The sequence below is a fragment of the Protomyctophum bolini genome (genome assembly GCF_963924005.1).
Source record: "Protomyctophum bolini genome assembly, chromosome: 23".
NCBI classification, from domain to species: Eukaryota; Metazoa; Chordata; class Actinopteri; order Myctophiformes; family Myctophidae; genus Protomyctophum; species Protomyctophum bolini.
This window is the reverse complement of record NC_137884.1, coordinates 18,326,496-18,338,917: the sequence shown is the minus strand read 5'-3', so window position 1 is coordinate 18,338,917 and position 12,422 is coordinate 18,326,496. Positions and strand designations below refer to the sequence as shown.

Genomic DNA, 12,422 nt, shown 5'->3' with positions numbered 1-12,422 from the left:
GTCTGGTTCCTACAGCCTGCTTCTGGTGTTGTTGTGTCACTCTTGTGCATGGTCAGGTCATCTTTGTGTGAGTTAGTGTGTGTGAGTGTGTGTGTGTGTGTGTGTGTGTGTGTGTGTGTGTGTGTGTGTGTGTGTGTGTGTGTGTGTGTGTGTGTGTGTGTATGTGCATATGTGCGTGCGTTCGTGCGTGCGTGCACGCATGCTCATGCGCGCGTGCCGTATAATCATGTGCTATCATTGGCTGTGTTCATATAATCAGTATAATTGTGTTTATATGACTTATCTTGTTGTGTTGTACTACCTGTTGTGTCTGTGTCATGATGACACCTTAACCACTTAAGCCCTAATTATACTCAGCCGTAAAACAATTAGCAAATGGCCTGGGCCTTGGCTCAGCGGTCCAGACACCACTGTCTGGCAGTGTGCCGCGGGTTCGACTCCCGATCCCGACGGCCTTTACTGCATGTCTTCCCCCCCATCTCTCTCCCAATTTTCCTTTCAGCCTACTGTCTGCCCCTCCATAAGAAAATATAAAATAAAGGCGAAAGCCACAAATAAACATTAAAAAAAATATATATATATAGCAAAAAAAAGCAATCTACAGGCTCACAATGCACTGCGTTGTGAGCCTGTTTCTGCTATTTTCTCTAATTTAGAAAAACTAGAGCGGTGCCCGTTGGGCACTGGCCTAGTTGGAAATGCATGCCACCCCACCCAGTTATTATGTCTGTGTCCCTTCTATGCCCATATATGGAGTTCTTTGTCAGGCAGCATGCCCAAATTGAAATTGCCTGAAGAAGGCAATTTGTTTGCCGAAACATTGGTAACCCAATACAAAGTATTTTTGCCATCGTGACTACGAGTTGTTCGACCTCTCCTTTCTATTTTCAAACATAATTTGTATAAAATAACATAATTTGTATTATTTATTTACCCAAATTAGGGAATTGTGTGGTTAACTGTTGTGTTTTAATGTGTGTACAGTACACTGTTGACATGTACGTGTTGTTGTTCAAGTGTACACAGTCCGTCAACGTGTGCATTCCATCCTGTGTGTGACGTCCAAGTGCAAGTTGTGTGACCTATGAGCGCTAACGAGTAAGTTGCAACTTCTTCTTTCTTTATTGTTGGGTTTTATGTAAAGTTGCTCAAATGCTCTCAGGTATGGCTGCCCTTAACGGAGGCCTGGGGGCGGGGCTGAGCAACGGGACGGGCACCATGGACGCGCTGACGCAGGCTTACTCAGGGATCCAGCAGTACGCGGCCGCCGCCCTGCCCACCCTCTACAGCCAGTCTCTGCTGCAGCAGCAAGGCGCTGCCGGGAGCCAGAAAGAGGGTCAGTAAGTTGTCCTGTCCGGGGTCTGGTTTCCCCAAACTGTGGGTCGGTCGGTCGGTCGGTCTGGACCCATTTGTGGGTCAGGAACAATTGTGTCTTCATAGAAAAGGACATATTTCTAAAGATTTTCTTCTCCCGAATTATTTAATTTTTTCTTATTTTTCTGAGGGGCGCTCCTATATACAGTTTTTTTTTTAAACGCCATTGACAATGAATGTTTGTTTTTAGTTCAATGTTTGTTTTCAAAACGCCATTGACAATGAAGGGAATTTAATGTTTGTTTTATCACAGTTTGTTTTACATCACCTAATCGACATGAGTTATAGACTTTAATATATTAATATATATAACAAATCTAAGATAGGGGTTTTCATACTTTTTCAGGACCATTATCTTTTCAGCATTTGAGCCACGGACCACCATTTGATGACATTTAGCCTCTCAGACCCAATGCTGTATTGATGTGGTACCATAACAGGCAAAAATGTAAACTAAATAAAATGTTTTTTTTACATTTTATTCTAAATCCTAAAGGTTTTCTGAAAAACCTATGTTCCTATGTATTTGTAGTTATGTGGTTGTTAAACTATTTCGTAGCGCGGTTGCGCTATGAGCTTGTAGATCTGCTATTTTTAAATGTAGTATATTATTATATAACATAATGCTTAAAACAACAAGTCTTGGATGCTCCCTGACAGTTGGCACTGGTAGTAGTTAATACAAATTCATAATTTTATGGTAAAAATCTGTCAGCTGTTTAATTTGGCACCAGCATTAGTCTTCGTGCCGTTCTTTTCCGCTCTCATGTCTTGGGTGGATTAGCTGACACTGTTGTGATTGAGATTCTTAATTATATTGCGATTCAACGATTGTTCCGTTTCAATATCACGCATTTATTTGCGATCATCATTACAGCATGGGATTGTGGACACGATCTCATCCAATGACGTACAACATATTCCAAGTCTTCGTTCGGTCTAAGAGGCTAAAAAAGGCTCATACATAGTCTGGATTTTCGGTGGTTAGGTGACCACCGAACAACAACATGACGTCACGAGCCGCGGTGAAGAGCAAACCACCGCCACCGCTCCAGCCCTCAACGTTATTTTGCGGTGGTCGCGGTGGTCACCTCACCACCGAAAATCCAGACTATGAATAGGCCTTGACTCTGTAAATGTCTGTAACTCTCAGAGTGTACAAATGAGAGTTATGGTGGTCCGTGATGTTCAAATGTTTGGGAAACGCGTTTGGTATTGTAATTGTATATAGCAGACGTGAAGTCCACCTACGACACGACAGTGTGATACAAATCCGGGAGACGGTTCCAAATGTGATGGAACCGATTCGGTTTGCTCAATGTTTGGATCTGATTCCTCCTCCATGGTTCTGGATCAGAACCCCATCACGTGACCGGAATGACGGCCGGACACCCACCTCTGACCGTTTTCTCTCTCTTCTCCACCCAGGTCCAGAAGGGGCCAACCTCTTCATCTACCACCTGCCCCAGGAGTTTGGAGACCAGGACATCCTGCAGATGTTCATGCCTTTTGGAAACGTGGTCTCTGCCAAAGTCTTCATTGACAAACAGACAAACCTAAGCAAGTGCTTCGGTACGTACGGCACGCACGGCACGCACGCACGCACACACACACACACACACACACACACACACACACACACACACACACACACACACACACACACACACACACACATACACACATACACATATACACACGGGCCACACGGCACACAGCGTGGATATCCTTCGAGTAGGGCAACCACATGGTCAGCGATGTCCCTGCCATTTGACTCGTTGGTGTGTCATGGCCCCAGCCGGAATGCGCTGCAGTACCCCTACCTATATCACGGGCAAACATGTCCATCGCGCTTCCGGACTTTTTACCTACAACAGAGTATTTCTACATTCCAGCATTGATACTTTTACTTAATTATTTCTCTCCCATGTCCATATATATATATACGTACTCCCCAGCTAGGGGACGTTATTTGCTAGGTCCGTATATATATACGGACCCCAACGTATACTCCGTGTATATACTAATGGTGGAGCCCCACGGCAGCTTTTAACATTGATCCGGTTGCTATGCATCACCACCAGCTATGGGATGTTAAATATGATCTCCTTTTACCTCGGTTCAAAGGAGCTGATGCTAATGATGGCAAAGTGTGTGTATTGAGCTGGGGGGGGGGGGGGGGGCATCTCCTTATCTTAAAGTGAATGCTGACGGTGGCACAGGTTAACTACATTTATGCTAACAGCTAGCAGCACAGAAATAATTAAGTACAAACAATGTGAGTACTTTTTTCACCACTGTACCTTGTTCTCCCTTCCTCTCTCTCTCTCTCTCTCTCTCTCTCTCTGTCTCTGATGTGGCTCCAGGCTTCGTCAGCTATGACAATCCCGTGTCAGCGCAGGCGGCCATCCAGGCCATGAACGGCTTCCAGATCGGAATGAAGAGGCTCAAAGTGCAGCTCAAGCGCTCCAAGAACGACAGCAAACCGTACTGATCTCATAGCACTATAGGGTCTTTCTGCTCCCCCTGTTAGCACTGCTAGGGTAAGTCCCCTTTTCCCCAACAACCCCCCCCCCCCCCGGCCCTCGCCCCTCCTCCCCCCCCCCCCCCCCCCCCCCCCCACACACCCCCCCATGAACAATACAAAACAAAACAAACAAAACAAAAAACGAGCCACGCCCCTCTATACCAGGGACTGAGGGGGAGGCAGGGGGTGTAGGGGTGTCAAGGGAGGGAGGGAGGGGGATACGACCTAGGCACCCTGAGGGAGTACACATACACACATGCCTTGTTTTGTGGTACTTTTCTTTCCTTTATTTTTGGTTCTCAAGCTTTTTTCATTATTATTATTATTATTTTCATTAGCAGTATTCTTTTTTTAATTATTTATTATGATTTATGATGTTTTAGTTTTTTACGCACATGAACGCTTCCATTACCGCCATTACGTTGTACACTTTTAATAATGGAACGAATTATAGCTATCGCGGGTAGCTTTATTTTTTTCTTTTCTTTGTTGAGTTATTGTGTAATTGTGATTTCGTTTAGGTTTTTTTTCTAAATTATTATTTATATCATTTTATTGAGGACGGGTTAGGGTTAGTCAGAACTGCGTGAATCGTGACGAAGAACGTTTTTCAAATATATTTTTTTCCTCTCTCTCTCTCTCTCTCTCTTTGTGAACCTGAGGCCTGGTAAAGAGAGACCTCTTGTAAAGGTTCGTTTCTTTTTTCAGTTTTTTTTCCTCGCGCACACCAATATGCACATTTGACCTTTGACCTCCGCAGTGTTGGTTGCGGATCACCGCTGCTTCTCCGACGCCCCTCTACCGCCCACCATCACCCGGGAGCAAAGGCCGCGAAAACACACCGAGGAAGTATAGTAGCCTCTCGCGATAGTCATGCGTCAGTCAGTTTATGCCTGATTCATACACCGCAAATAACCAATCTACAAGCTCACAATGCATCACGATACAAGCTACTGTGAGCTTGTAGATTGGTTATTTGCGTAAAATGAAGTATAAACAGGCTTTTACACTCTCCTCCACCGAACACTTCAGCTCTGCTTTACTATTTACGTTCATGTGGGAGGAAAGAAATAGGACGGTATTTTTTATTTAATTGGTTGGTTGATACCTTTCTGGGTCAGATCACATTGGTCTCTGTTGAACGGAATATCACGTACAACATTTTCAAAAACCAAACATCCTGAATTTGGTGAAGGCTGTAATAGAAGGAAAAAAAATACTCTATGGGTTAAGGGGGTAACTGAAAATACTTGATGTTTCTTGAAAGATTAAAAAAAAAAGAATAATAATAATAATTCAAAGTACAGAAAGCCACAGGCCTGTAAATTTTATTTGTAAAAAGAGCAGTTCTATTTTTATACAAACATTTTTACTGCCTCAGATTGAAAAAAGATATATATATTGATTTTATTTATTGCCTATCGTTAAGTTATTGGACTCCTAAAGTATACACAGCGTCATTAGAGTAGAGCCTTTTTTGTGAAGAAGTCTCGTGGAATTGGGTTCTCCGGTTGTTCGTGTTCCCTGAAGTGCAGAACCCCATCCACAAACACCATGCCGCTCACCATCGCTGTCACCTCCCCAAAACCTGCACTTCACACCCCTCTCTGTTCGTCCTCTGTGATCATCTATCTGTGTGTCTCTCTCTCACACACACACACACACACACACACACACACACACACACACACACACACACACACACACACACAAACACACACACACACACACACACACACACACACACACACACACACACACACACATTATTCTCTCTCTCTCTCTCTCTCTCTCTCTCCATTAGTAGTGGGACTTCACCTGTCAAAGTTTCTGCCTCTCCTTGCGTTTTGTTTTGCGAGTGTTTCATTCCGTTCTGTTTTTTGTTTGTTTGTTAGTTTGTTTGTTTGTATACCCCCCCCCCCCCCCCCCCCAACCCCACTCCCCTCCTTCCTCCAAAAAAACCCCCTAAAAAACTATGAATAGTTTCTCCCAAATGGCATCCATCTGCTGGTCTCCTCACGGAGACGAGCGTTGCGGATGGATATAGCTTTGGGTGTTTGTTTGTTTGTGTGTGTCTGTGGGGTTTGTGAAAGTGAGAGAGAAAGTTCGTTTGTGTTTGTAATACGTGTGGGTGGCCATGAGTGTGTTATTGTTACAGTTTTTGTACCCTCCCCCCGACAAAAAAATATATAATAAAAATACATATAGCATTTTTATATTGAATACAAAAATGCAAATCATTTAAAATGAACGCCAAAAAAAGAGCCAATTTCATAGCCAGCGAGTGGTGTTGCTGTTCTGATGGTTTGCATTTGTTGATGTTGTTGCTGTTGTTGTTGTTGTTTGTTTGTTGTTGTTGTTGTTTGTTCTCTTGATTTAAATGCTGTAGTGGTGTGGTGCCCTGGCTCTCTCTCTGTGTGTAACTCTCTCCTCTCCCCTGTTTTCTTCCCCCTATAGAACCCATCTCCATGCCTGTTAGCTCATCGTTTGCCTAGCATGTCTCCGTGGCGTCCAAAACAAAACAAAAAAGCAAAAAAAAAAGCCAAAAAAAAACCCCCCTAAAGTGTCATCGTCCCGTCATTGTTTTTTCTGAGCTCACCTGATCATAAGCTTGGTCTCCGCCTACTGACTTTTTCAACTTTAAACTTTTAGCTTGGTCTTTCGGACTTTTTGTTCTTGTTTTGTGTTTTTCTTTTTTTTTTTTGCATGCATGCAACCTCATGTGGATGTCATTTTTGTTTTGTTTTTGGGGCGGGGGGGGGGGGGGGGGCAGGGAGGAGAATGTGGGTGAGACGATATCAGGATCGAAGAAGGGAGGGAACGAAAAACAGGGGAGGGTTCGAGGAAAACGAATCAATGTGAACAAAGGTATAGCTGCAATTCATACAAAAAGACTGAGATTTTTTTATGAACAAAAAAAAACAAATGTTTCTTTTATCCAAAAAAAAGAAGAAGAATCCTGTGGCAAAGTGATTTCCATTCAAGCTTAAGTTTGTTTTATTTGGTTTTTCTTCCTTTTATGTTGGGTTTGCCTTTATTTGTTCCTTCTTTCATTTAAAGTAAACTTGAAAGTTCAGTACAGGGATTGGCACGTTCTCTTGCTTCTGGCACCACTAGCAATATGAGGCCAGAAGCAGTCCGTGCCAGTTTCTACGAAAAATAAGACTACTTCCAAACAGTTTTGAATGAAAACTGACTGATCAATATTAGACTCTCTCGGAGCTCTCTAATGGTTTTTACATTTTTCAGGCAGTGTAAAGTTTTTTGATAAGGCCATTTTAAGTGGCTCTGTTTCTCATTAAAGTCTATATATAGAACCACTTTTTTCTAGAGTAGTACAAAGGTAACAAAAAAAAACACACAAAAAAACAGACATTTACCCTGTTTGGGGGGAGAAATGCTACCTACTTGTGTCACCTTTTGCTGAACTGACTCACAGATAGACAATCCGTGGTTTAAATGCACATGATGAAATGACCTATATTTTCTACTGTTTAAATGTATAGAGGAAAAACAAAAAAAGTACTAAGATACCTGTAACCTGCGTTAACGTCGGTGCTTCTCGTGAGTTTAGTTGTGGTTTCATCACAAGTCTAACGGTCTTAAATGTCTCATGTTTCTAAAGAGAAGACTAAAAAATCAGTTTACTTGAACAATAGACAAAGCCTTTCATATTACTATAATAGTTCCTTTGTTTTTTTGTTTTTTTCCTTTTCTTTATTTTTAAGGAGTCCCTATTTGCTAAATTTCTTGTTGGTTAATTAGCTATATAAAATTCCTAAAAATATATATAAATATAAATATATCTATATATATATATATATAATGTGTCAGCTTGTGAAGCATCAATGTCATTATTATTTTATTTCTCTTGTGGGAAAAATATTTAGGTGTGTTTCGTTGTTCAGCAAAATGTCTTATAAAGAAAAAAAGACAAGATCAATGGAGTTTAGTGCCAAATTCTGAAGGTACTTCCTGCCTAGCGCGTCAGTGTATTTCTTGTGAAATTATTTGATAACATGGGTATTTTATTAAGTGTTTTGTATGGATCCCTCATATTTAAAATATAGATTTAAAAAAAGAGTTTGTTAACTTGCTATTCTGTGGTCTTGTTGCCTGAAAATGTCATGTTTGCTTTTTTTCTTTGTAAAGATGTAAAAAAAAAAGTGCCCATGTGTCATATATATATATATACACACACGCACACACGGACACACACTCTCGTGCAGACCTCACAGTTGACTTTTACTTTGTTGTGGTGCATGAAAGCCCCTGAGTGTGAAACGTTCTGCAGTAATTGTTCCGATACCCACAAGCGCGTGTGTACACAAACGCACACAAAAATCCGTTTGTCTCCTGTCACATTGCACACTGTTATTTATAGCGGGCGTGTACAAGCCCTTTTATTCGTCAAAGCCTTATCACTAGCTTTTGCTCCTTGTCTTCTATTTCAGTTTCTCTTTTTTTGTGCTGTCTCTCTCTGACATAGCCTATACTAACACTTTAGACTGCAGCATGCTTTTTCTTTTTTAGATTTTCTTTTTTGTGTGTGTGTTCAGCACATATTAACACAAACACTCTATGGAAAGTTGCACGCCGAGCCTTATTGTCAACCTCCGCTCATCCCTTCATCGTGTTGAACACATTTGAGTCTTAGTTGCAGTTGTCATAGATGGTAAAGATCCTCATTTGTTCGGTTGTGTGCATCGGTCGCAGATGAGTCAGCCTAAAACATGAGCGTCGTTTGCTTTCATGACGTAAGTTCAGGGCAAGACTCGACTCGCACATTTCAAAAAACAAGCCTCAATCTACAAGGAAAAAGCACAGACAGGACTGCAAAAAATAATGGAGATTGTCGTCGGGAGAAACCGAGTGTTGTCGTTGGTACTTTGTTCTGGGTATATAAGCGTCTTCTGTTGCTCGTTTACGAACCTGTCCTTAGACGCAGAAACAGTAACTGTAGTTCTGATGAATTGTAAGTACTTCTCCCTAATGTGGGTCTCGCAAGTGTAATCGGCCAAAAGCCGTGTTGAGATGCCAAAGTATGTCGTTGACATTCTCATAGTCAGCCCGTTTACACGACACAACGTTGTCAAGTCTATGAAACTGCCCCTCAAGTCCCCTCCCTGAAAAACCTAGTTTACGGTCTGCAAAAAGTGGCAGCACTATTTTCTACTGAAGCTCACCATTCGCCTTAACCAGGGAGCGTCGTACTAGTATTGTAGGACTAGAAGATGTTGTCAGTCAAGTGGCGTGTGCCGGGTCTGGGTTCACACTGTACTGTTAAAACGTAACACTCATCAAACATTTGGGTTTCATAGCGCCACCATTTTGTCCCACAGCCAGGGCAGAGAGCTAGGCTTAAAATGTCTGTCTTCCTTCAAGGGGATATGGAGGAAAGGACGAGTGATCTGCTCGTGAAAGATGCGTTTTGTTTTGGGTTTTTTTCCTCCTCTTCCTGGTTGTTGTCTCCCTGGCTAACCTGGGTTATTAGAGACAGGGCTATGTGGAGAGAAGTCTTATTGGAATACCAACAGGGGAAATAAAGCGCTATTGGTTCGAGATAAAGGGTCACGACTCCGGTCCGCACAAGGAAAAACAAGCACCACAGCCAAGATGAAGGCAATACAGCCTTCATTATCCTGTCTGAGACCAAATCCGATGCCAAATGTTCACTGATGACATGGGCTATTGAACACACTGCCTTCCTCCATGCAGTATTGATAGTGCCATAACTATAAGCTTAGCCATAACTACCTATATAAGATATAGCTGACCAGAATGTTGTATTCCAATCATTTCTCGTCAGTCTGCACATTTTTACCATTGCAGTGTTAATCCTGAAGCTCATCAGAGAACCACAAAATGCACATAATGAATATTCCACATTTTATTCACTCTGCCCACCCACACAGCGCAACCTTTTCTTCTTTCTCTTTTCTGTGTTTTTTTTCCAAGTGTGAAGGCTGCATTCTAGTGCTGTTGATAGCATATATATAGTGCGTGTCTTAAAAGCCGCTGGTGTTATTTGCCTGTTTAAAATGTGTGAATTGGCCAAATTCACAGACGCACGCAAGCACACACACACACACACACACACACACACACACACACAGGCATTATCCACCACATTGTTCTCTGAAGCACTCGGTCTGTTTGAGCGTTTAAGCACAAGAGGGTTCTGCTGAGTGGCTCGCCTCAGGGGCTGTCATCACCGATGCTTGTTGTAATCTTTCTATTTTGTCACTGTTCACTTCTCTGTTATCCTTCTTTCTTAATTATCTTAAGTGCTATTTATCGAACAATGAAAAGGAAACTTGTCGTTTCTTTGCATTATGGCTTATGTCAACGTTTTTGGAGGAAAGTGTTTTTTGTGTGTTTTTCTCTCTCTTTTCTGTGCCGTACAAGAGCTTGTTATCTGTAGAATAACGTTTTTTTTCCTTCTATTTATTTTTGTGTGTATGTGTGTGGGGGGGGATCTTTAAATCGTAATGGATTTCAGTAGTTCAACAGTATTGTCTTGAGAGAAGCCAAAGTCAATGCATTTCAGTGGATCCTGTAAGCGTGATGTATGTTTGTTTGACAACACTTTGAAATCTGTCATCGGATGAGATTTGAACAACAAAAAAAACAACAACAAAAAAAAACAAATGCGCAGGCTTTCCTATTTCTACAACTGATTGTACCTTATGCATTTTGTACCAGTGGAAACTTTTTATACTGGAGATTAAAGGATACAACAAAAAAAAAACCTAGAAAAAAAACGAGGTGTCTGGCCTGGTGGTGTGGCCTGACTGGTCTGACTGGTCCCTGGGGATGATTTCTAGCTGGCATGAAGGAAGTTGGCTTTTGATATCAGATTTTCTAGAAGATCTTTGGCTTGATTTCTTTCACTTCCTTTCTCTCTTTTAGTGTTCCTCTCGTCTTTCTTTCTTTCTTTCGTTTCCAAAACAGAGGGTATAGGCGAGTGTCAGTTTGACTTCATTTTCCTTTTATGAATAGTTCTAGCAAGTCTGTCTATACGAACCGCGGTAAGTTTCATTTGACGTCTGTATTGTGCCGTCTACATGATAAGACAATTATAGAAAAAGAAGGAATAGAAATATTTAGTCACCTTCAGTGGATTAATGTATTAGTTTTAATAAAGAGATCAACTAATTAGAGACTTTTTTGCTTTTAGCTGTTTAGATTTTTCCGGTTTCTCTGTCCTTCTCTGTGAACTAACTGTGTAGCTGAAGCAGTCAGAATTATTTTTGTAAACGTATGTGTTCTTGTGTGATGCAGTTTTTTTTTTGCTTCTGTCTCCTATATTAAACCATTTTTCCTAATACTTGTCTCTCTCTGTGTTGTTATGTTCCAGTGGCTGTCTTATATGTTTTGTGGCGTTTCCACCCAAACCCAGATTCTCTCTCTCTCTCTCTCTCTCTCTCTCTCTCTCGCACTTGCTCGTTTGTGTTTGTTTGAAACATAGTACTAAGTACTGTATAGTTGACTTGATTCCATCCTCAGTGACAACTCACTATGCTGCTGTGCTAGTGTGCTCACTAAACATGGTGAATATACATCAAGGTGCGTGCATGTATATTACTGTGTAGTCAAAGTCGCTGTGTCACAGCTAGATAAACAAAGACTCATTACCCAGAAAAAGCCAGACGGCATAAGTTTTACTGACAGTCAATATTATTACAATTGTTTTCATTGACTGACTTCAAACTGTGCTCTCGGCTTTATTTAATCTCTCCGGCCAGCCAAATTTAAGCTTAATTGTCTACTGAAATTGGAGCTCTCTCTCTCATAACCGTAATTGGCTGAAGTTTCTTACTGCTGTCCCCGATAAGGAAACGGCTGCTATTGATTGACCAGTGTTTGATGTTCCCTCGTCAGGGATTGGCCAATGTTGTCTTTCCTCCTGTCTTGCACGCTGTTCTGGCCTAGCTGTCCCTTACTGCAGTGGTTTTCAACCCTTTTTCTATCGAGGCCCATTATTTATTGGGCATTTGAGCCACTGAACCACCATTTGATGAGATTTAGCCTCTCAGACACAAAACTTTGAATATTTGGTTTTCGTTGGATATGATTTTGTTCACAACTCCATGCCGAAAGATAACAGGCAAACTTTGATCAAAATAACAATTATGCTACATTCTCTAATTGTGTAGACCTCTTGTAAATTAAGTAATGCAGATGTTTAACAATAATTTAACTCTTGAAGAGCGTGAGATGAAACCAATCCATTTGGTTTCACTTTATGCTCTCAAGAGTTAAAGATGTATAAGGGTCCATTTGGTTACCAACTCTCCATCTTTTAGCTGGGGACCACCTGGTACATCAAGGACCACTGGTTTAAAACCACTGCCCTACTCTGTGTCTGTGTCCAACTCACTGTAATTACTGCATCCTCAGCAGAGAGAGAGAGGAAAGAGAAGTCAAAGTTCGAAGTCTAACATTCACAGATACCTGATGTCATAAGGGTGTTTCTTTTACAGAAATCATGTACACACGTTCCTACATCCTTTTTTTT

General features: G+C 41.5%; 1 protein-coding gene across 12 annotated transcripts in view; it reads left to right on the top strand.

The window, feature by feature from the left end:
• The window catches only part of celf2 (cugbp, Elav-like family member 2), a 151,206-nt gene extending 144,585 nt beyond the window's left edge, over positions 1–6,621 (top strand). For all 12 annotated transcript variants that reach the window (XM_080757788.1, XM_080757789.1, XM_080757787.1 and 9 more), the window contains 4 exons: positions 1,163–1,336; positions 2,803–2,946; positions 3,741–3,917; positions 6,359–6,621. In XM_080757788.1, coding sequence (XP_080613914.1) covers positions 1,163–1,336; positions 2,803–2,946; positions 3,741–3,868 — 446 coding nt within the window. In that variant the 3' untranslated portion in view covers positions 3,869–3,917; positions 6,359–6,621. The remainder of the gene's footprint in view (positions 1–1,162; positions 1,337–2,802; positions 2,947–3,740; positions 3,918–6,358) is intronic.
• The last annotated feature ends 5,801 nt before the right edge of the window (positions 6,622–12,422 follow it).